Source organism: Chionomys nivalis, chromosome 15 (assembly GCF_950005125.1).
Source record: "Chionomys nivalis chromosome 15, mChiNiv1.1, whole genome shotgun sequence".
NCBI lineage: Eukaryota > Metazoa > Chordata > Mammalia > Rodentia > Cricetidae > Chionomys > Chionomys nivalis.
In genome coordinates this window covers 5,442,910-5,468,815 of record NC_080100.1, presented here as the reverse complement: position 1 = coordinate 5,468,815, position 25,906 = coordinate 5,442,910, and the positions used below count along the sequence as shown (strand labels likewise).

The 25,906-nt window shown below is 39.6% G+C and overlaps 1 protein-coding gene across 1 annotated transcript; it reads left to right on the top strand.

Annotated features, from left to right (window-relative positions):
- The first annotated feature begins 941 nt into the window (after positions 1–941).
- Positions 942–13,078, top strand: LOC130887253 (zinc finger protein 58-like). The gene is made up of 4 exons (XM_057789559.1): positions 942–1,012; positions 8,307–8,433; positions 8,956–9,051; positions 10,649–13,078. Exons 1-4 carry the CDS (start codon positions 998–1,000, stop codon positions 12,040–12,042), a joined length of 1,632 nt encoding a protein of 543 aa, XP_057645542.1. The 5' UTR covers positions 942–997; the 3' UTR covers positions 12,043–13,078.
- The last annotated feature ends 12,828 nt before the right edge of the window (positions 13,079–25,906 follow it).

Genomic DNA, 25,906 nt, shown 5'->3' with positions numbered 1-25,906 from the left:
GTACCCACAAGCGCAGAGAACACCTGTTGGTGGCTACTTCCCTGAGCTTCTGGTGAGCCAGGAAGAACTGGGTGAAGTTCTGGAACAGGTGAAGTTACAGCTCTCATAAAAGTTACTCTCTGATATAGTTTAATGGATGAAAGTATAGGCGAAGGTCCTAGGGACAGACGGAAAGATCCTCCATGGATTCTGGGAGGTTTTTACATGTAAATGTCAGGGTAGGACTTTTAACTCGGTTCAGTGATTTTTTTTTTTTCCTTAAACGTCTACGTTTAACGACTTACCTCCTTCACGGTATGGATTCCAGTGTTCTCATGACAAGTGTTTTTCTAGCTGGGGAGTCGATATATGTAAAGCTCACAAGGTTTGTCAACACAGGGGAACACAGAGTATTAATTCCTTCATTCTAAGCACTTACTTCACTCCCAAGATACTCTGCTTTCCTTTCCTTTTTGTTTTTTGTTTTTTTTCCTTGTATTTTGAAACAAAGCCTCTATAAATTGCCCCGGCCGCCTTGGATTTGTAAACCTTTCCTCTTAAGCCGGATGAAAGAAGAGGAAACCAAGGTTGATTTCGAAAGTCATCCTCAAGTGACAGCCTCCCACTTGAGCCTCTTGCTTCGTTAAAGTACAATTAAGTGAAAGCCACCTCTCTGTAAGGGTAGTAAGACTTTGTAATGATTAGATGACTTTTTGAACGACGCTTTGATCAGATAGAAACCTTCCTGAGGAAGTCTCAACTGACGTTCCAACACGTCCTGTTTCCAATTGGACTTTAAAAGCAGCCTGCCAGCCTGCACTTGGTGGGGACAGGGCTCGTTTCCATTCATCCTCTCCTGTGGACTGTGGGGTGACCACAGAATCCTGGGAAATGTAGTCGGGTTCGCTGCGACGTCACAGCAGCCGCTCCGCGAGCCGCACTTCCGCATCCCGTCTGCAGACGTTTGTCCTCCTCCTAAGTTCGCTGGTGTTGGGTCGTGCTCCTCGCTCTCGGTCGGATGTCGGACATGGAGGTTGGTGCAGGGAGCAGCGCAGCCGGAGGGACTGAGTGTGCGGGTGGGTGGCTCGGCTTGGAGGGCGCAGAGCTGGGGCTGGCCAGAGGCGGAGAGAGAAGCGGACTCGGAGATGCTGTGCTGACCTGGGCTGGGCCAGTGAGCCTGGATGCAGGTCTAGGGTGGGAAGACGATATGGGGGTGGAGCTGTGAGTCAAAGCTTTGTTAGGACGCGGCTGCCAGAGTCCAGTGTGCGCTTCTGCGGTGGGAAAGCTGGCTCTGTAGCTCAGAGTGTGAAATGGTGGAAGGTGTACGGTTGCCCAGCGCACCGCCTGCACCCAAGGTGTTGTTATAGGAGCCCACGTCCAGCTTGTCTGGGAAAACGTGCTCTCCCTAGCTAACCCACTCTCACTTGACTGTGCTCAGATTCCTTGGGACTTGTGGAACAAGTGGAGATCAGGCCCCTCCTGTATTTTATGGTTGTCCTAATACTCTTAGTGTGAGTTGATGGAAGTTTCCAGGGACAGAGTTCTGTTAAGGAGATTGCTGTACAGGGTGTTAGTCCCATTTTCTTTGGAATAAATTATTAGATTTCTGGACTGTTGTTTTGAACGAGAATCCTTCGTGGTCACCTCTGTGATCAGAATCCTCACACTGAACATTCCCACATGAGGACAGCATAATGTCCTCGAGGAGAAGGTTTGAGCTTTGCATCGTCCAAGCCATTATCGATTCCGTATTGCAGAGTGAAAACCTAGAAAATAGCGCCTCATCCAGTTATGTCAGAGACTGACGTCGAAAGTATTCGTTCAGTATCAGAAAGACTGAAAGGTGAATTTGAAGATCTGTTGCTCACTCAGGTTCTTTGATCTGTACATAGCAGACTCCCCAGCTCATCTTCTGTATGGTTTCATAGTTCACAGCACTTTAAGTCAAACCAAATGTTTGTGTAGCATTAAAGTCTACTAAAAAGAAGCATGGACTTTAGCATATCGCATCTTCAATACTACTATTTCTGTTGCCTGTAAGTGAAGTACAGACACTTCCTAGTTAGTGTTAACTCGCCGACAGGACAAGAATTGCTTTGCATTTCACATTATTTAAAGTGGGAAGAGTACACTGCCTGGTGCATCAAAACTGGTTTCCTACAAAGTACGGATGATGCAGCAGTATGCTCTCGTATGGCTTAAGACCCTTTAGGTATATGTAATTTAAACACACTTGTGATTGAAAACAGCCAAACAAGCGAACAAGCAGGCAAACAAACAAAAAACTGAAGCCCGCTCTTCGTGCGTCCTTGTCATCTCTGCATTGTGAAGCCAGGGAATCAGGACTGAAAGGCCCTCTTCTGTGTCACGGATTGCCCAAGGCCAACTCATGCTAAGTGAGATTCTGTGTCAAAAAAAGTTCAAGATGTAGTTTATGAACGTGCAGTGTATGGCTTCTATGACTTGGCTTAACAGCGACAGACAGAAATCTGTCTAATTGACAGTGACATTCAAAATATATACTTGAGAAGGTCAGTTGGCTGTATTTGAGATGTAATTTAAAAATCTCAAAAAAATGCTTTAAAGACATTAAATTTTGGTGATTAGATTATTGTTTGCATTTGCTGTATGAGGGAGGATTCTACTCTTTGCCTTGCTTAAATATTCCTCCAGGAATATTTAATATTTAATATTTGCAGGGGATGTTCATTATCTTTGATTATTGATTTGTATTAGTTTCTGTCCGGACCTCATAGTGTTCTCTTCTGGTTTTCTCTGATCTGTTCATATTTGTGCTCCTTAAATATCTAATCTGAGATGTCAATCATTGACCCTTTCCATCCTCACTTCTTAACTATTGCAGCCCTGCATTACAAATTCTAATCGTTCTTAATAATAGAAACTCAGAGTGAAAGCTGACACATCAGAGAAGCAGAGTGGGTAGCCACTGGAGTTCTTTCTTCTGCTAGTGCTCAGATCAAAGGGGTGATCCTGTCCTTAGACTGCCTCCTCAGACTGACTGCCTAGACTGAACCTCAGACTGCCTGCTGCTTCAGACTGCACTGAGCTCCTGTCTCCACTGCCTTATATTCTTCTCTCCGCCCAGCCATATCACTCCTCTCTCGTGAGCCACCACCCCTTGACTCTGTTTCTCTTTTTGACTGGATCAGTTTTGTGTAGCCCAAGATGGCCTTGAATTAACAGATCTGTCTGCCTATGTATCCCGAGTTCTGAGATTAAAGGTGCTTGGCACCACTGCCTGGTCTCTAGTGGCTTAGTGCTACTCTCAGACCTTCAGGCAAGCCCTATGTGTTAAAATACTACACAGCCCTCCATGGTTTACATTCTGCTTTCTCTGTAACTTGGATGCCTTCCCCTGATGGTGGAATACAAAATAATCCCACACTAGTTCAGAACTATGTATAATAGGGCTGGAGAGATGGCTCAGAGGTTAAGAGCATTGCCTGCTCTTCCAAAGGTCCTGGGTTCAATTTCCAGTAACCACACGGTGGCTGACAACCATCCGTAATGGGGTCTGGTGCCCTCTTCTGGCCTGCAGGCAGACACACAGACAGAATATTGTATACATAATAAATAAATATTTAAATATTTTTAAAAAGAATTATGTATAATAAAGGGTTATTTATTTAGGGGAGACTCACAGATCACTGTCATATATCACAGTCCTCTGCACAAACAGGGAACAGGAAGGAACAGAGTCTAGCAGCCAGAAGTGAGAGCTAGAAGCAAGAGAGCGAGCACATGCTTTACAGCTGCATTTATATATAAGAGGCCATGCCCAAGTGGGATGGTATCTTAAAGGCTATTGGCTGAAGGAGCAGAAGGAGCTCCCACAGCACTTCCCCTTTTTGTTTAAATAAGAGAGTTCCAAACCCAATACAAAACTATATATACTAGGAACAGATATCAACTATAAGATTAGAATTAAAACCAGTATAAACAATATTAAGCAAGGAACATATGCTAAATCTTTTAATAAACATTCTATCCTAAGGAGTTTAAGTCTTGTACTGGAAATGGCTTGGCTAGATCGTAAGAGGATAGTAACTATGACTATCTATTCTTCAACTGCATCAAAGACCTGAGAAGGGAGATAATATTACTTGAGTAGGCAGGAAGTCCAATCAGGCAGCTTCCAAATTGTGCAGTAAAGGAGGACAATGACCTCAAAATGTAAACAGTGTATAAATATCTTGATCAGAGGTAGAAATATATAATACAATATAATAAATATATCCTAAAATTGTATCAATATACAAAATGTCTTAAATAGAGGTAGAAACATGCATGCATACACTCTGACAAAATAACTTTGTATAGGTGTACAAATATTGCAAGCAGAAATAGCATATTTAATATAACAAATATAATATAAACTTATATTAATACAAAAATCTATACCAATATAAATTGTCCATAAATGGTAGCTCACAAGTATTCACTCTATTACTCACTATTATTATTAATGTGAATAAGTTCACGATAAATTATCTATTATCCCATTCAATTTTCTCTCTCTCTCTTTTTTTTTTTTTTTTTTTGTCTCTGGGCCTATATAATTTCCACCCCAACCCTATATGAGTAGTAATCAACCCCAAAATGGTGTCCCTAACCCTCAGGACAAACTTTGTTGGGAGAGGGGACATTGTCTTCTAGAGTTGCTTCCAGCTAGCATAGGGGCAATGTTCTTTCTATGGGATCCTGTAAAAGTAAAAGTAAAATGATAGTTAAGTTTCAAGATTGCTGTTTTGTATAATCACAAATGGTCTCTGAGTAGTCCATAGGGTATTTTTGTTTGTTTACTTGTTTGTTTGTTTGTTTGAAGTTCTTATTTGGAGTTCTGGCCAGAACGTTGTAAGAAGAGGCACCATTTCCACAGCTGGTACCCAAAAACCAGTCTCATAGTAGTACTATCAGCACCATGATGTCATATCAACCAGGTGGAGTCATTGTGGTGGGACCCCATCTTCCTCCTGGAAGCTTCGAAGATTACTGCAGGAAAATCTACTGCTCATTGTTAAAACCTTAAACATCATTCATATAGACATATATTCAACAAAAGATATGATATAGACAAAATGGGCACAGAGAAAAGTAAAATCTCTTCTTAAAATCTGTCTTCTTTCTGTCCCTTAACAGATGGCTCCTGACACAAGACAAGAATTCTGAATTTTTTTTTTTGTTGTTGTTAACAACATGCTTGAATTTAGAGAAGGATAGAGCCACCGTCCAACTCCAAAGCCAGCTCTGATTTTTAATTATATATATATGCAGATAATCAAATTATACCATGCAGATTATACAGCATCATAAGTCAGTTTTTTCTTTGTTTGTTGATTCTTTCTGGATAATTATGTTTTCATCTTTAGGCATCTAGATGTCCAAGGTCTCTCGACTCTTTTTGAAGATGAGTATTTTCTTGTAGAGACAAGAACAGAACCCTGCCCCAACCCTTATGAGGTTTTCTTACCACCTGCATGATTGTCACCTCTGTGGATGAGCTGTCATTTCTCTATCTCAAGAAGTTTCTCTTTTTCAAAGTGAATCTTTATTAATTTTGATGGTATCTATACCTTTTCTTATCCTGTGAAAACAAGAGTGAAACTCCTTCCACAACATAACACATCTCCTCGTTTCAATTGTGAGGGCAACACAATATACCAGCTTTAATTTACAAGTTTTTTCTAATGTCTTTCTGCTGCTGTTGTTTCTCATTAGTGTTAAGAAAATTCAAGATTAATAAAGAATTATGTAATCTATTTCTGGGGATATTTTCCATCCCTTTCTGTTTGTGTAACATATCCTTTATAGTTCAGTTTGATCTTTCTATAACTGCCTGACCTGTAGGATTGTGTGAGTATACCTGTAATTTGCTTTATATTATAATAAGCAAAAAACTGTTTCATATTCTTAGTAACATATGCTGGACAATTGTCTGTCTTTATTTGTGGAGGTATACCCATGATGGCCATAATTTCTAATAAATACATGATTACTGAATCAGCCTTTTCTGAGCTCCAAGGCAGTTGCCCATTGAAAACCTGAATAAGTGTCAATGGTGTGGTGTACATATTTTAATTTTCCAAATTCTGTAAAGTGGAACACATCCATTTGCCAGATTTCATTCCTTTGGGTATCCTTTGGGTTATTTCCTGCAGGTGGCAGTGTGTGGTTATAGAGAGAGCAAGTAGGACATCTCTTTATAATCTCCTTAGCTTGTTGTCATGTAATAGAAAACTCTTTAAACCTTTGCTATTGACATGATGTTTCTTGTAAATTCTGAGGCCTTCAGCCCACTTCCAATCAATAATCAATCAGTTTCTGTGTTACCTTGTGCCAGAGGACCTGGCAGACCCATATGGGATCGGATGTGTATTATGTTTATGGAACAAAGCCTATTCCTGATTATATCTTGAACCTATATAAATAATGAAGTCAATGCTGTATCATCTGGTATAAATTCAGTGGTTTCAATATGTAAGACAATTTTTTCTGCATATTGCAAATCTGTAACTATTTTGAGAGGTTCTTTAAAAATCCCTTAGTACAATGAGAATAACGTATAATTCTGCCTTTTGGACAGAATTATAAGGGCTTTGTTCCACCTTACTTAATTCTTCTGATTTGTAACCTGCCTTTCCTGATTTATTTGCATCAGTATAGAATGTAAGGTCTCGGCTATTGGTGTGTCCTGAACTATTCAGGGAAGAATCCAAGTAGTCCCAGGGAATTAACAGCTGAAGCGGAAAAAGAACTGATGGTTTTTGAAGAGAAATTACAGGAGGCGCATGTAGATAGAGTGAATCTAATCTTAATTGTATTCTAGTCATACTGCCTTCTAGAATTTCCCCTACAGGAATTTTAGTGCAAAGGGAAGATATTATCTTAGAATGGATCTTCTTACTACATAAACCAAGTAAAAAACTAAAAACTTACGTGGAAAAAGTCTCTGAATTAATTATAAAAGGAAAATTGAGATTTCATCAACTAGCAGGAATAGACCCAGCAAAGATTATAGTGCATTTTACTGCTGATGAAATTAAAAAAATTATGGGAAGACAATGAGCCATGGCAAAGAGCTTGTGCTAAAATTTTAAGGAGAAATTAATAGCAATTATCCCAAATTATAATCTTTGACCTCCAGTTACCAAGGCATAGCTATCATAGGCATAGCCCAAAGCCTGCTGTAGGATTCTAGCAAATGAACAAATAACTCTCTGTAAAAGAAAAACATAAAAAGACAGGAGAAAGGAAGTGGGACAAGTTAGAGTGCTCTCTAGTGTATTTTAAATCCTTAAATGTTATTACTACACTTACTAATTTGTAATCTGTTGAAATACTTTTGATTTTGTTTTGGCTGTGAGTTCCGCCATTACTGTTAGACCTCAAGACTGCCCCGTCCCAAGTCTCTTGGTGTGCTGGCAATAGCATCGCTATTGAACTCTGTACAAATGCAATCATCCAGCCCTGTACCAGAGCTGCTATGTTGGAATCTTCATTTTCATTACATCTCACATTCATGACTGTGCATATTAAGGGTTGATAAGTTCCTTCTCCCCCACTATGACTTTCTCCTGTGCATCTGTGTCTGGTGTATTAAACAAACATAACACAAATATAATCTCCTGTGAGAAATGTATCTCTGTGGTATATAGAACAAGCATAAGACAAATGTAATATGCTCCTGTGCATGAATTCATTTCCTTTTTACATTTCTAAAAGTCCAATATCCATATGAGATAATAGGATCTCTTCATTCTCTTTGCTTGAAGTTGGGTCAAGGGTGACCCTTGTGAGACCAAAGATGAGTTCATATGATCATATCAGAAGTATCTTAGGAATGTTACTTGTAGGCAGAGTTTCTCTGTGTCCCAGCAGCCACTTCCAAATAACGAGACAGAGACTTAATAATTATAAATGTTCAACCAATAGCTTAGCCTGACTTCAGCCAGCTCCTACAACTTAAATTCACCCATTTATTTTAATCTGTGTGCTGCCCAGGTCTTGTTTACCTCATCTATGAACTTCCATGGATTTTCTTCCGAGTCAGTCTCCAGAATCCCAAGACTCCACCCATCCAGCATCCTTCTTCCCTTCATTGTTTTATTAAACCAATCCAAGTGACAAATCTTCACAGTGTACTAAAAGATTATCCCACAGCAGTTACATACCTATGCCTGAAGCACTTCCAGGTTTTGCCTTATCCTCAGCAAAATTTAGAGTTGTTTACACAACCATATGATGCTGGTGTTTTATGTTATTATTATGGTTTTCAGATGTATAGTCATCATTTATTTTTATTTCAGGAAATGCTCTCATTCAGGGATGTGGCCATTGATTTCTCTGCAGAGGAGTGGGAATGCCTGGACCTTGCTCAGTGGAATCTGTACAGGGATGTGATGCTGGAAAATTACAGCAACCTGGTGTTCCTGGGTGAGGATTGCATCTATAAGTGAACTCTAATTGCACAACCAACATGTAATTTCCTCCCTTTGTAGAACATCCTATGGGTATTTGTTCTTTCCACCAGTAACTTTTATATACCTGCCTTTATGAAAAAAAAAATGAGGGAGATTGCTGATATTTCAAGAAATATTTTATTGTATTTCTTCTTGTGTTTTTGATGCGGCTTTGTGATGGTTTTGTTTATTTGTTTTTTTAACAATAAATGCTTTCTTTATTCTTGTTGTAATCCTATGAACTCAGTATTGTGCAGTATGGAGCATACATGTTAAAGAAAATGTTTCACCCTTCAGCTTTCATATTTACTTTGTAAATGAAACTACGGATCTTTGGATTAAAAATTACTTTCACATATTCTATATGTTTTTCTCAGGAAGCATTTAATGAACTAATTTTCTAGAATTTTTTAATCTTATAAGCTTAAAATGGAAGAGGTTGCTAATTTTGATTAGAAAACACTAACATTGATGTTCACCTTTTCCCCCCAAATAGGTCTTGCTTCCTGTAAGCCATACCTGGTGACATTTCTAGAGCAAAGAGCGGGGCCTTCAGATATGAAAAGACAAGCATCTGCGACCTTGCACCCAGGTGTGTAGAGATGAGGGGGACAGAGGACAGAGTGGGAGGCCAGAGATCCAACCGAAAGCCAGGCTTCATCTTGAGCTCTGAGACAGGTGTTCTAGTGCCGTCATCTTTTAAGAATCTCCGCCTGTGTCTTCTGCTGTCACAGAGGGCATCTGCCAGGTGTCTGTGGTGGTTTACATCTCTCAGCTTTGGTCTTCCTCTCCAGTGGCTCTGTTTGTATTTACAGTAGTCAGAGTTCTTAATTTATATTGTGACTGATGTTTTACTGGTTTCCACCTGTCTGAAAATCCGCACACACTTCGAAAGACAACTGCAAACATAAATTTCTTCCGTGTCATGTCCATACTTGTTAATTACAAAGTTCTATTTTCTGTGTTACTGTATTGTTTCCTTAAATTATTTCTTTACGTGCAGCCTATATATTTCTGTAAGCTGAATGTCCAATGCTAAGTACAATGCATATATATATATATATAAATTAAAATTTATATATTAGCTATAAAATTTATATATAGCATTAGCTCTGTGAACATCAGTACTGTATATGTCCACTTCATGGGCAAATATGAATCTCACGTTTTCATGTCTTATATATTTTGTTATTCAATTGTTTTATCTCATGAATGAGTCCAAATAGGCTAGCTTTATGACATACTCATTGACAATAATACTGCCTTTAGCAAAAGTCTGTCATTTATACACAAATTTCAAAGTTTTTCACAAGTCTATATTAGGAATTTATTTCCTTGTTATGAAAATGTAACATAACATACTGTCTCCATCTCTTGAAATCCATTATTTCACAGTGTTATAGATGGTAAACTTCTTAGGAAATGAATCTTTTCAAACTTCCAAAACTAAAACTCTGTTCTTAAGATTAACACTGTGTGATTCTACGTGCATTTAATTGAAGACCATCAACATCCACATAGACAGTTTTGGCCACTGTAGTCGAATGGGATCCCTGTATTTGAGCACTTGGTCCCCAGTTGATGGTGCAGCCTTGCTGGATGCAGTACATAACTAGGAGCTATGCTGAAGTCCTTTCGGAGTTAAGCCCCCCCCCCCCCCCCCCACTGCTAGTTTGTTCTGCTTTGTGGTCTGGGCACAGGATGAGCGGGAGCTTTGACTCCCAGATGGTCCTCCATGACGGACTCATACTGTCTGGAACCGTAAGTCTAAGTCAAGTCTTCAAGTAAGTGGCCTTGGTCATGATCCTTTATCAGAGCAACAGAGACCACACAACATAGATACACTGTACTTTCATGTCTGGTCAGTTTGTCTGGTGGAATTATTTCTCTTAGCATATGTCCTTAGGCAGTTTTTACTATTACTGATGGTACAACTTCCTTAGCCATTTAACTGTGGATAATGTGTTCAATATTTCATTTTTATATTCTTTCTTGTCTTCATCTTTCAGTAGAAGTTTATTATTTCCATCTACAGTGCTTTCTGAATTTCATTACACTGAATATAGGTTTTCAAATGTAACTTCTCATTTGTCTATAAAATTTAAGTAAGTCTCCATATTAAAGATTAACACTATAAATATAAAGAATGATGCTCAGATTTTATTCATTTCTCAACTTTTACTCACTAGGGGGAACGCCCTATAAATGTCAAGAATTTGACAAGGCCTTTGATTGGAACTCAGTCCTCATTCAACACCAGAGAATTCATCCTGTGGAGAAGCCCTACAAATGTGAGGAATGTGGTAAGGTCTTTAGCGCTCACTCAGCACTTTCTATCCACCAGAGGATTCACACAGGAGAGAGACCCTATAAGTGTGAGGAGTGTGGCAAGGCCTTTAGTACCCGCTCAGCACTTTATATCCACAAGAAAATCCACTCTGGAGAAAAGCCCTACAAGTGTGAGGAGTGTGCAAAAGCATTTTATTTCCCTTCACTGCTCAAGCAACATCAAAGAACTCATTCTGCAGAGAATCTCTGCAAGTGCGAGGAATGCGGCAAAGCCTTTTATTTACCTTCATTCCTTAAACAACATCAGAGAATTCACTCTGCAGAAAATCCTTACAGGTGTGAAGAATGCGGCAAAGCCTTTTCCTACCCCTCAACCCTAAAGCAGCATCAAAGAATTCACTCTGGAGAGAAACCATACCGTTGCAATGAATGTGGCAAAGCCTTTCGTAGGTCCACATATTTTCACCAACACCAAAGAATTCACACTGGAGAGAAACCCTACCAGTGTGAAGAGTGTGGGAAGACGTTTTACTACCGTTCAAACCTGAAGGGACACCAGATTATTCATTCCGGAGTGAAGCCCTTCAAGTGTGAAGCCTGTGGCAGCATGTTTAGAACGAGCTCAGACCTTTCTAAGCACCAGAGGATCCACGCAGAGGTGAAGCTCTACAGTTGTGAGGAATGCGGAAAAGCCTTTTCTACTCACTCGTATCTCATTCGGCACAAATTAGGCCATTCGAGAGAAAAGCCATACAAGTGTGAGGAATGTGGCAAAACATTTTGTTATCCTTCAATCCTTAAGGAACATCAAAGAATTCACTCTGGAGTGAAGCCCTACAGCTGTGAGGTGTGTGGCAGCATGTTTAGAACTCGCTCGGAACTTTCTAAACACCAGAGGATCCATGCTGAGGTGAAACTCTACAGTTGTGAGGAGTGTGGGAAGGCCTTTTCTACTCACTCGTACCTCATGCGGCACAGACTTGGTCACTCTGGAGAGAAACCCTACAAGTGTGAAGAGTGTGGGAAATCATATAGCTACCCTTCGCTCCTTAAGGAACATCAAAGAATTCATTCTCAGAATCCCTACAAGTGTGAAGTGTGTGGGAAGGTCTTTTGTACTCGCTCAGGACGTTCTAAACATCAGAGAATTCATACCGGAGAGAAGCCCTACAAGTGTGAAGAGTGTGGCAAAGGCTTCTCTACTCATTCATACCTTACTCTGCACAAATTACTCCATACTGAAGAAAAGCCTTACAAATGGGAAGAATGTGGAGAAGTATTTTATACTTGCTGAAGACTTAGCAAACACCAGTAAATTCACACTGGAGAGAAACCCCACAAATGTAAATAATGTGTCAAAACTTTACTGTACTTCAGTCTTTAAAAACCAAAAAAAAAAAAAAAAGTCATTCTGAGGAGAAACCTGACCTTTATTAACCTTTAAGTCTTTATTAAACACAAAACACTTCCTACTGTAGAGAAACCATACAGATGTGAAGAATGTGGCAAGATGTTTTTACTGTACTTCAGACTTTAAGAACCGTCAAAGGGCTCAAGAGATGAAAAATGTGACAAGATATTGTCTAAGAGAGTATTTATTCTGCAGAGAAACTTTACAAATGTGGAGAATTTGGAAATTCATTTTTAACTCATCCATCCCTGATTCTGATCAGTCTTGGCAAAGTTCAGGTTGTGCGTTTGTGTTTTAGGTTGTGGTCAGACCTGTTGATCGTGGGAGGAACCATCTTTTTTGGACTAGGATCCTGGATTGTATAAAAAGAGAAAGTGAACTGAGAACAACTGTTCACCTCTCTTCCTCTGCTTCCTGACTGTTGCGTTGACCTGAGCAGCTGCTGCAGCGACTGCTGCCCTGTCTCACCATGATTCACAGTGTCATGGTTTGAATGAGAAATGTGTCCTGTAGTCTTAGGCATTTGAACATTTGTTCCCCAAGTTGGTGGCCCTGGGGAGGCTTAGGAGTAGTAGATCACTAGAGGTGAACTTTGAAATGAAAAGCTCCCTTTACATCCACTCTGCTCTCTGCATCCTGCGTGGCATTGAGGATGTGAGCGTTCAGCTTCCCGCATCAGCCACCACGTAGCTTGCTCTCATGCCCTCCCTCCATCATGAACTTTGATCCCTTCTGTACCATAAAGTAAAGTGATATCATTCCTCTAAGTTGCCTTGGTCATGATGTTTAATCAAAACAGAAAGTCACTAATAAAATCATTGTCCGTGTACCATGAGCAGTAGTTAACAGTGTCTCCTGACATTACTCAAGTAAGGGTGTTTTACCACAGCAAAAGAAGAAATAAGGCTGCAAGCCAAAGAGAGGTTGCAGTCCGTTATTCAATGCTAATCACCATAATCTTTTGCTCCCATTTCCCTGTCGTCCTTTTAGTCCCTGTCTGATGACTTCATTCTTTTCCAAAAACCAATTCTTTACTTACATCCCCCCCAGATGTAGTAACAGTAAAAAGGTACTTATTAAGATATTTTTCTTTGTCTGCAGAATTTTGGTGCCCACATGTGGTGTTCATGTTGGTGCAAATGTGGTATTAGTGTTTATAAAACTTTTCGGCACTTTTTGTTTTAATTTTTGTTTTTTGAGGCAGGGTCTCTATGTGTAGCCAGGGCTGTCCTGGAACTCACTGTCTAGACCAGAGTGGCCTATAACTCACAGAGATCCGCCTGCCTCTGCCTCTCAAGTACTGGGATTAAAGACGTGTGCCACCACTGCACAGCTCGTATTTGGATTTTTAATATTCAGCTATTTTATCATCAGATTCAAATTACTTTTTCTTTTTTTTTCTTTCTTTCTTTTTTTTTTTGTTGTTGTTGTTTTGAGACAGGGTTTCTCTGTGTAACAGTCTTGGCTGTCCCAGAACTTAATATGTGGACCAGGGTGGCCTTGAACTCACTGAGATCCACCTTCCTCTGCTTCCCAAGTTCTGGGATTACAGGCATGTGCCACCACTGCCCGACTGATTTTTATAGGATGAAATACACAGATCTAATTTCATCTTTTTACCACTGCATATCTAGTTTTGCCACCTCTAATTTTTGAAAAGGCTATCTGTTATACTATATGGTTTTGACATTTATGTAAAAAAATTTTAAGAGCTCGTTGCCATATTGGTTCAAGTCTGTATCTCACTGTACATTACATTCGTTTATATAGGTGGGTTTTTGTTTTGTTTTTGTTGTTATTGTTTTGTTTTTTTTTTTCTTTTTTTATGAGTATCTTGCAGCTTTTTTCACTATGTCTTTGTTATATATTTTGAGGTCAGGTAATGACCTCTATTCTTTCTGTATAAATTGTGTTGTCTGTGGTCTTTTGTGTTTCCAAATTAGTTATTTTTATCTCTAGTTCTATGACGAATGTCATCAGAATTTTACCTGGATTTCACTGAGTATGTAGATAGCTTTTACCAGTATTACCAGTCTTAGAGTGTGAGCTCTGCCAGTCTATAAACATGTGGTATCTTTCTGTCATCTAATGTCTTCCTCCAGTAACTGTTTTCAGCATTTTAAATTTTTGCTAATAGTAGTCCCAGGCCTGCCAGGGCCACATAGTGAGAGCATTACTCGAAAACGAAACAGAAAGAAATCTTGCATCACCTTGGTTGATGTTACTCCTGTAAGAACTTTCTGCTTCCTCCTCATTTCCTGAGTCTCCTGTTCCTCCTCTTACTCTTCTTCCTTCTCTCTTCATCTCCCATTATAAATGGACATTTTCCCCTGGTTTCTTCCTCAGAAATTCTGCTATTGGTGTATATAAAGGCTAATGATTTTTTATATGTTGACTTTGTAAGCTCCTGTTTTACTGAAAGTATCAGATTCATATGTTTTTGGTGGTGTATATGCAGTTTTTAAAATTAAAGAATAATGTCATATAAATATAGGGATAGTTTAACTTCAGATCAAATTTTTGTTCTTTTCTCTCTATATTGTCTTAATTCTCTAGTTAACAGTTAGAGCACAGTATTCAATAAGAATCCAGATAGGTAACCCTTGTCTCATATTTTCCAGGGACTGTTTTCATTATTTTTCCTCTACTTACTAAAGGTTGGCCATCCAAATATCATCCATTGCCTTTATTTTGTTGAAAGATGTTCCATCTTTTCCTCGTTTCTTCCTCAATGTGCTTTGCAGTTCATCAGGTACGTTTTCTGCATCTTTTGAAATGCTCATGTGATTTCTGTCTTTATGTCTATTATATGGTAATTTACATAGGAGATAAAACCCTATTAGATGTAATTTCTAACCTAAGTGTGAAGTTCTTTGAGAAGTTTTTAGGGTTTTGGGTTTTGTTTTTGTTTTTTTGTGGAGGAGTGTCCAAATATTCATTATGGATAGTGGTGTGCTATGGTATTGGAGTGTGGGTGTGCATGCACTGTGGAATATATGTTGCTGTATTTGGTTTAGTAAACAAGCTGACTGACGGATAGCCGAACAGGATAAAGTTAGATGGGAAAGCCAGACTGAGAGCAATGGGGAGAGTAGAGGCAGAGCCAAGGGAGAAGTAATATTAAACCTCCTTGTCAGTTATTTGGGAGCAGGAGGTCCAGACAGAAAACTCCGCCTTCATTGTGTATGTGTGTGTTTCTGATTTTGTTATTATGGGTTATACCAGTTCCTTAGAATTAGCTTGGTAGTTCCTTCTGTTTCTTGGTAATTTCCTTTCTGTTCTTGTTAGTTTTTTATGTTTCTGTTTTATGAAAGAATTTAAATAGTGTCATTTGATTTTTAAAGCTTGGTAGAATTTTGCAGTACATCTATCCAACCCTGGATTTTACTTTGTGGTCAGACTTTTAGTTTCTGCTTCAGTATCCTTATTGTTATAGGACTAGTTGGGATGTTTATATCTCCTGGCTTTATGTTCGCTCAGTTGTATATATTTAGAAATGTATTTATTTCTTCTAACATTTCTAAAGTTTTTGGAAAATAAGTTTACAAAGGCTTCTATGATGATTTTCTGTATTCTATTGAAATCTGTTGTAACGACTCCCTTTTTTCTTCCATTAATTTAGGTCTTAGTTTTCCTTCTTCCTTCCATCTTTCCTTCCTTTCTTTTTCCCTCCATTCTTCCCCCTCCTCCACTATCATCCCCTGTCTTTCTCTGGTTGCTTTACTAGGAATTGGAAAATCCTGTTTATCTTATGAGATGTTTTCTGCTATTTGTTTAGTATACTGTTCTTCACATCTCCAGTTCATGAATTTTAGGCTTCATTTTTATTATTTGTAGTATATACTGTTTATACTTCATGTTAACATCTCTATTTTAGTTTGGCTTTTTTTTTTTTTTCAGCTTTGAGGTGCATCATTAAGTTATTTATTTGAGACCTCTCTCATATTCAGTTAAAAATCTTAGTGTAACCTTTCTTCTCAGGACTGCCTTCCTCTGGGATTTATTCACTGATCACTATTTATGGAAAAATATATATTTAATCACCAATTAGTTGTCCACTTTCTGAGGCTAATCTTTCTATTTTACTTTTAGTACAATGTTTTCTGATAGGATATGAAGGATTATTCCTTTTCATTTTTTTAAGACCAGCTGACATTTTGGGCATTTATCTTTGTAGTTTCTTACACAACATGGATGTGAAGGTCCAGAAATTTGACTCTAAACAAAGCTTGCTACATCTGTGTTTGTATAACTGGACACACTTAGTCTCCGGTGGCTGTCTCACTTCATGAACATCATTTACATGGCGGCCTACGCCAATGAACCTTGTCAAAGCCTTTCTACCTACAGTGATCTTGCCCAAACAAAGACTCAGCAAAACCCCTAGACCTGCAAGAGTCTCCAGGTCCGTGAAGCATCAACCTGTTAAGTCCTCTGTGAACATAGTTCTATTTATGTTCCAAAAAATTAGGGTTCAAACACAGCTTTTGTTGTTTCTGGGTTCCACGGTAGTGCCTGTCAGTCTCTACGGTCCTCGAGCCCTGGAATTTATGAGCGCCTCAGATAAAGTGACCAGGTGATTCTAATGGCTCTACTGAGCCAGTCCATGAGGGATGATTTCCCTCTATTGTATGAGCTTATGAAGCCTTTGCCTAAGGAAAGATGAGTAGTTGTATTGCTCTGGTTGTCTGTTCCCACAGCAGCCAGACTGATCCTGTCTACTCAGACGCCCCACAGCCTCACTAGCCAGGTCTTAACAGGTTCTTTCCTTTCTCTCTTAAAAGTCTTTCCTGATTCCAGTTCAAGTGCTGAGTATTTCCTGATTGTACTGCTTTCATTATTGGCCATGACTTCACCTCCATGTACATATTGGATTACAGCTCTCGCCTTTTTTTAAAAAAACAAAACAAAACAAAACAAAGGTGGTCCCAGCACTCGGGAGGCAGAGGCAGGCGGATCTCTGGGAGTTCGAGGCCAGCCTGGTCTACAAGAGCTAGTTCCAGGACAGGCTCCAAAGCTACAGAGAAACCCTGTCTTGAAAAACCAAAAAAAAAAAAAAAAAAAAAAAAACCAAAAAAAAAAAAAAACAAAAACAAAGGTGGAACCTGAGGGATGTTGACTGTTACTTTTACCATCTTCTCCTTTTGGCCTCTAAGCTATAAGAAAGGGCAAGCCAAGATGCTTCTCTCATCCTTTCTTTTGTCTAATTTACTTGCCAGATCAGAGGCAATGCAAAGGATGCTGTTCCAAATCCCTTCTTGCAATTCCTCCTTTAAGCAGAGAACTTCTTGCTTGGCTCCCATTGCAGCCTTAGATATATTTCTTATTACACATGACGTGGGCCAGGCAACCTCTGCAGCTGCCTGCCAACAATCTTAACTCTTATGTTTTACAGTCAGCAGCTGCAACATTGCCTCTAAACCTTTTAACTGTTTTTACCACAACTCCATATTCAAGTGGTGGACCCCATTCAAGCAGGCATGCCACCCCATATCACATAGGCAAAGGTTGCCATTCCAGGAGTCTTCCCATAGGCACATCTAATCCTGATTGCTCAACCCTAGTTGCATGTCTCACTACCCGTAGAAGAACTATGCAGCTGTTGTCAACATGAGATGGGGTGGCTGTATTTTAATTCTGTTCTTGGATGCTCCTCCTCAACCTGATCATCCTCAATTTCATGCCTTGCTCCGATAGTCAGCACCGTGCACTCTTTTCTCCCCAAATTATTGTCTCTGTTGTGTCTTCTTTTGGACACCGAACATGTGTGTGACAGACATTTCCTGGAGAGATGCAACAGGTGCACACGTGTACAAACACACACACACACACGCAGAAGCACACATCTACAACACAGCCTTCTTGCCTGAGACTTAATGAATATGGGTAAGTGGGGAACTGTAAGGATTGGAAAGCCAGGAAGCATACTGATAGTTTGTGTCTCTTAGAAATGACAGGAAGCAGTACCGTAACAATAAATAATGACATGCTAAAATGGAAGGGGAAATCTCACTGACAAAGAACTAGGAGCAACTAACTAATGACTGCTAAGAGAGGAAGAATTAATCTTCCTCAGGGAGCTGCCTTCTAATTGGTTATCCAATACCAAGTGGTCAATTATGAAATCATGAATATGCTAATAACACTGAATGAAGTCAGCGTGTTGTATTTACATATTTGTGTACATATATATGTGTGTGTGACAATAATAAAAAGATGATGAATTTGAGAGGGAGGAGGAATATTGAAAGCTTGGACGAATGATGGAAATGATGTAGTGACATTTTTAATTTTTAACTGCAAAAAATAAAAAATGGGAAAGTATATTGTATGAAATTCTTAAGGACTAAGAACAGTATTTTTAAAAAGCCAACAGCCTGAGCATTAACGTAAGAGATTGTGTGGCTCCCAATGTGTGGTCCTAATGATGTTGATTATAGTAGGAAGCATATCCTGTGATGGTGAAAAGGGTGACAGGCTAATCTGTCTTTTGAAAAGATGGAACCCATTAAAATACTATGAAGTTAGACTGACATTTCCTATGTCTGTATTTTCACTAAGTTCTTGGTGAAACGCTAACAAGCCTTATACTTGCATTAGATACACGCACTCTCGTTATTGCTGCTCCCACAGTCTGAGTTATTCATTTCCCCATGTGCGTCACAATGTAAAGACTTCATTCTTGTCACCCAACACTAACTCATATAATGATCACTTATTGACGTTTTAAAAAGACAGAGGATCTGAGTGGCTTCTGCCGACAAAGCTGAGTACCATCTTCCTATCTCTGCTTAGAAACCAGCATCTCTCTTCTGTGCATAAACACTTATTTCTGATAGCTTATGTACAATTGATCTCAAGGATTGTTGCAAGGAGGGGGCCTGCTTGTTTGTACTGGCCACCTGGCTAGCTTACACCCAAAATAACCACATAGAAACTATATTAATTAAAACACTACTTGGCCCATTAGCTCTAACTTCTTATTGGCTAACTCTTACATTTCAGTTTAACCCATTTCTATTAATCTGTATATCGCCACGTGGCAGTACTTACCGGGAAATATTCAGCATATCTGTCTCTGGTGGCTCTATGGTGTCTCTCCCCTACTCCGCTTTCCTTCTTCCCAGCATTCAGTTCTGTCTTCCCCACCTACCTAAGTTCTGCCCTATCAACTAGGCCAAGGCAGTTTCTTTTTTCATTAACCAATGAAAGCAACACATGGACAGCAGGACCTCCCGCACCAAAGGATGACAGATACAGGAATATCTGAGGGAAGAGGGGAGACCTATTAACCCATACAGCCAGGAGAGTAGCTCATTTTATATCCCAAGAACTTCGTTCTTATTTCCTCTTCTTCATGGGATCAACCTTCTATGTCCCGAGTTGTGGGAACTGAGGTTCAAGGCAGAGTATCCTGGACTTGTAGGATACTGTCATTCAGGCAGAGGAAGCCACTAGCTAACCACAGAGGTATGTAAGACAGACAGCAAGTGGTGTGTGGGTGGGTGGAGAGAGGCATACAAAGCAGAAGGAGACAATAGTTAAGCCCTTTTTTAGCTGAAGAGTTAGCAAGGTAAGAGTTGACTGTGGCTTCTCCTTTCTTTCTCTGATCTTTCAGCATTTGCCCCATATCTGGCTCTGGAATTTTATTGTTAAGACCAATTAGAAGTCATCCAACAATTGGCATCCAATTTTATGACATGAATTCACGAAAAAGGCATTTGCATGTGGCTTTGCAGCCACTCACACACTCAGGGGCTCCTGCCTGAGTCACTGCCTTGCCAGCTAGGTTTTCTTTTATTCCCAAGCCTCTGAGAGAGTTTGGGATTTTCCTGTTATTGCCTCTTTACAACATTCTCCAGCTGCCACAAGATTTATCCACCCTAGACTGGCTGGCTATGCATTCAGGGAGCTCACACCACACGTGCATCCTCTGCACAATTCTGTGTTCTTACTTCAGATAGACAGCTCCCTCTTCCCCATGAGTCGTTACAAGAAATAATCAGGAATAGGAATTATTCCATATATATATAAAACACACATCTGATCACATATGGATCTACAAGGCCTCTAGCACAAAGTAATGAAGAAATTGATCAACTATTGATAGGAAACATGCTGGATGCCTCAGAATTTTATTAAAAACATCATTTCAGTAGCAAAAGTTTAAAAAATGATTTTTTTTATCACTTGGCCTCATACCACAGAAATTATTAGGAAATGTCCTACTTGTTCTTTTTTTTTTTTTTTTTTTTTTTTTTTTTTTTTTTTTTTTTTTTTTTTTTTTTTTTTGAGGCAGGGTTTCTCTGTAGCTTTGGTGCCTGTCTGTCCCGGAACTAGCTCTTGTAGACCAGGCTGGCCTCGAACTCAGAGATCCGCCTGCCTCTGCCTCCCGAGTGCTGGGATTAAAGGCGTGCGCCACCACCGCCCCTACTTGTTCTTTATACAAGCAAACTCCACTATATGCAGGAAGTAACCCAATGGGTACTAATATGAATGAAATATGGCAGATGGATGTGCTCCATTTTGTAGAATTTGGAGAATCAAAATATGTACACTACACCTTTGACACTTATTCAGGTTTTCAATGGGCAACTGCCTTGAGCTCAGAAAAGGCTGATTCAGTAATCACACATTTATTAGAAGCTATGGCCATCATAGGAATAACTGAATGAATTAAGACCATCAATGCTCCAGCATGTGTCTCTAGTAAAATCAAACAGTTTTTTTGCTTTTTACAATATAAGGCATATTACAGGTATACCACACAATCCTACAGGACAGGAAGTTATAGGAAGATCAAATTGAACTCTAAAGGATATTCTAAACAGAAAGGGGTAATACAGACCCACAGAAATAAATTATATAATGCTTATTGAATTTGAATTTCCCAAATGCTAATGAGAAAGGAACAACAGCTGCAGAGAGACGTTGGATACTAGAAAAAACTATAAAATTAAATAATTTGGATTTTACTTTAATAAGCATGCTTGGTTTGACAGGAGGAGAGAAGCACACTCCAACTCTAAAGTCAGCTTTAATTTATAATTAGACTGCAACCACAAAAAGACCATTTCATTATGGGTCTGTAGAGAACAGCAGAAACAAATATTTGGGAAGATTTATGAAATTTTATCCTGTTAGACATATGTTATTACAATAGGACAATTTACCATTTTTTCTGGGGGGGGGGGAACACATTACCTTTGGATGATTCGTCCTTTTTCTTCAAATGTCTCCTGAAAAGGCAGAAATTAAAACACTTCCCCAATCCTAATTTTGGGAAGGTTCCCTTAAGATAGGTTATATCTGATCAATTGAAACACATTTGTTAGGTTTATAGGTTAGTTTAGCCTGAATGGTCATGCTGTTTGATGAACTATCATCTCTTCTAATTAAGAAGTGTTTCTTTTCAAATCAAATCTTTATCAATTTTGATGGTATCCATAGCTTTTCTTCTCCTGTGGAAACAAAAACCCCTTCCCCAGTGAAACAAATGTCCTGGTTTCCATTCTGAGGTCAACACATCTGTAAAGAGGTCTGGCACCCTCTTCTGGCCTTCAGGCATACACACAGACAGAACAGACAGAATATTGTATACATAATAAACAAATAAATAAATAAATAAATAAATAAATAAATAAATAAAATCTCTGTCCCATTCAGAAGACCCAGAAAAAAAAAAACATTCCAAAATTTAGGCACTGTTTTATTGACACTAATCTTACAATCTTGTGGTTTTCTTTTGAGTCTTTGACAAATTTTCTTAAGGTATAAATATCATCTCAAAGTTTATAAGATTAATGTGCATGTGTGTATATATATTAAACTTTTTGTCATGATATTAATGGTCACTAGAGTACTAAGTAATTCTAGAAAAAGGCTTCATCTAGCTTCCTATACATGATTTCAGGTTTGAGTCTCTATCAGGTAAATAGGAATTAAGGTTTTCTACTCTGGATGTATATAACGAATATTGATCCTTTAACCTCTTTAAGATTTGCTTTTTATGACATTTAAAATGTTTAAGTTTTCTGCAGTGAACCAAGACCATGCCTAATAGTTACCTTTCAATTCTCCAATAGGAGGATGGGGCCCAAAATGGTGATCCCACCAGGACTATGATAACACCACTAAGCTAAAACACCACCTAAAGTTCAACTTTGGAATATAAACTGCTTAGGACAATTTTGAGATAATAAGCTGAGATGATCCAGTCTCACAAACGCTTTACTATCTATCTTGCCATAAGGAAGGAACATCAAAGTCTTCATTCACAAAAGAATCCCTCTAAGTGTGGCGTGTTTGACAGTGCCTTTACAACTCCATGGCAATGCAATCTTCCACCCACCTGTGAATCCATTCTAGAGAAAATATCTACAAGTGTGAAGCATGTGGGGAAGCCTTTGTAATTTTACATACTTTGCTCAGACAAATTACGTTATAGTGAGCTAACCCTTTCAAATGTGCCTTCCCTGTTTATTTTCATTTTCTGTTGTTAAGATAACATGACCAAGGCAACTTAAAAACGAAAGCCTTTAATTTGAGGCTCATGGTTGCAGGGGATCAGAGGTGATGACTGTCATGGTGGGGAGCATGACAGGAGGCAGGCAAAATGGCACTGGAGCAGTAACTTAATGCTCACACCCTAGTTCCCAAGCATGAGCCAGAGAGAGCCCACTGGGAATGGTATGGGAGTTTTGAAGTCTCAGACCCCACCCCCATGACACACCTCCTTTAGCAAGGCTGTCTCCTAATCCTTCTGTCAACTGGGGACCAAGAATTCAAATGGGAGGCGTTCTCATTCAAACCACCACACACCCCTTCTTTGTATTAGTCCATGAACCTATCTCCTAGAATAGTTACACCAACATAGAGGTGGCTCTTCCAACCGTAAGAGTTTAGAAGCATTTTGTGTCCATCACATTCCCTGTACTGGATCTATAAAATTAACAGGATATATTTTTATTACTGTATCGAACACTGTACAGCATGTTGCAACTTGCCAAAGTAAAGTGGTAATAAATTCTTCATGGCATGGTTGCATGGTTGCTTGGGGGATAAAGTAATAGAGCCTCACCACTAGCATGTGTAACTGATTTGTAACTTTGTCTGTGCATGCTTGGCAAAGGTTCTTCCCCTGTGCAGGTACAGCCTTCCTTCTCCAGCTTCTAAAAACTCCTAAGAGCTATTTTAAATGAGTAACATGAATTTCCAAATAGTCTTATGGGTAGATTTTGTCAACTTGACTTTGTCCTCTAGGAAGATGGAACCTTAATTATGGAATTATCTCTATCAGACTGACTTACAGTTTGTGGAATAATTTCTTGATGGATGACTGATGCATACAGACTCAGACCACTGTGGGTGGTGCCACCCCTAGGCAGCTGGTCCTGGGTTGTATAGTAAAAGCAAACTGGGCAAGTTAGTGGGGCAAGGCTGTAAACAGTGTATTTCCATGGTTTCGCTTTCTGTCCTTGATTCCAGGCTCCTCCCATGACCTCCTGCCCTGACTTTCATCAGTGATGGTGCGTATTTATTGGGCTTGTATTGCTGTTATAAAACATGATAACAAAAGCCTCGAGTTGGGGAGGAAAAGGTTTACTTAAGCTTACACTTCCAGAGGGCCTGTCCACTCAGGAACGTCAGCGCCGGAAACGGGAGGCAGAAGCCATGGGAGGAGTGCTGCTCGCCGGCTTATCCAGCCGGCGCTCTTATGTTGTTCAGGTCTGCCCGCACAGGAGTGAAGGTCCACGCCCCTTAAACGCACCAAGAGAGGGGCCCGCCCACATCAATCATTAATAAAGGGAATGCCCTACAGGAGATCCAGATGGAATCAGTTTCTCATTGAAGTTACCTCTTTCCAAATAATTACGTGCATCAACTACAAAACCCAAGCTGGATGTGGTCCATAACCTCTAAGTCAAAATAATTGTTTTCTACCACCAAGGTACTTTTTGCCAGGGTGTTTTCTTATGATAGCAATAGAGAGGGGAACAAATCCAGAGACTAAGGAAATGAACAGGAAGGAACATGCCTTCCTTTGCCTGGATGTATCTGAGCCAGTATATTCATGCTCTGATAATTTCCAGGATAAAAAGGTAACAACAAATGGTGAGTGACTACATATACTGGCTAATTACCACTTAATGTCCTCTGCAGAACAGCAGAGGGAGGTGGCTCTTCTGAATATGAAGCCTTCTTTGAAATAGAGTGCTCACAAGTTGCACATGCTAATACAAAATCCACGTAATCCAATCTGAGACAGAGGCCCAGCATTGTCAGCATGGGAAGCATAGGCAGACAGTTTGGAACCAAGGAAAGCATAACCACAGAAATAGGCCAGAAGGTGGACAGCCAGAAGGCACATGTTCCTGAGGCCTTCTGCATATGCATAAATGGATAGTAAACTCTGTTTTTTCAAGCAGAACTGGGGAAATATTTGGATGGTATTACATGCCAGAATGCAGTCCGTGGATCAGCCTTATGGAGGAGTCACCATTTACCTTAGCCCAAGCTTGTTCAGTATGTCTTTTAGAGAAGGCACGAAACTACTTACACAGTTAGGTCATGTGCCTCCCCGTGAGGGACGCAGTAACAAAGCTTCCTGAAATCTACCTAGGGACGTGGTTCAGGTTCCATGTGTGGTGGGCATCGGAGGTCTTGAGAACTGCACTAACATGGAGTCTATTTCCCTGGATTGTGCAGAGCACTGATAACTGGAAATAGCTTTTTATATAGCAATGAACAGGTAAATGCTTGAAATACTGGAGTGTTCACACAATATACTTGAGCACTGATTCCTTTTCTGATAGCCAAGCTTGACATTACAAAACTACGTTGTGTTTTATGTGTATGTGCGTATGTATTTCACATATGCACATGAGTCCAATTGTAGGCAAAAACAAACAAACATCTGCCTACAGCGATGTCAGGAGAGGGAGTTAGATCTTCTGGAAGTGGGATTACAGGTCCTTGTGAGCTGACAGGTCTGTCTGTTGACAAAGGAACCCTAATCTGCAAGAACGTCACTGCTCTTAACTACTCCACTGAGCCATCTCTCCAGCCCCAAAACTCAGAGTTTAAATGGATTCTTGCCAAAAATCATGTTTTTCAGAAAGCTGCAATGGAGGAAATTAATGAGCTAGAAATCAGAAAAAAAAGCTTTTAGAGGTGTCAAAGATAAAATTGTGTGGTCTAAATAAGCATAAATAATGCCTGAGAATTCAGTTTCAGGTAGAATTCTCCATAGGCATGCTTAGGCCCCTAATATTGAGATGAGTGGGGACTCATGTAGTACTCTACATGACCAGACCTGCAGGATATTATCTTCTCTTCCTAAAAAATGAACCCCCACTATCGAGAAATGGAGGAGTTCTGATTGAATGCTGCAATTTCACCAACCACCACTTCCCATATGAGTGAGCACCTTCTTGGTGATGGTTCTACATAGCACACACACACAAAAAAAAAATTGGGAGGCTCGTTATGCTAAGAAATAATATTCCCATGAAGATATTTCTGATAGCTTTACAGTCAAGGAAGTCTCCATTATACACAAGATAGCTCATCTGTTTTTCTCCTTTTCGTTTAGATATAGAACTGGAGACCAGTCTGGTTTACAGAACGAGTTCCAGGACAGCAAGGACTACACAGAGAAACCTTGTCTCGAAAAAATAACCAAAATCAAAAGAGAAGTAAGAAGACATTCGCATTTCAGCATTAACGTCTCGATTCATTGTTTAAA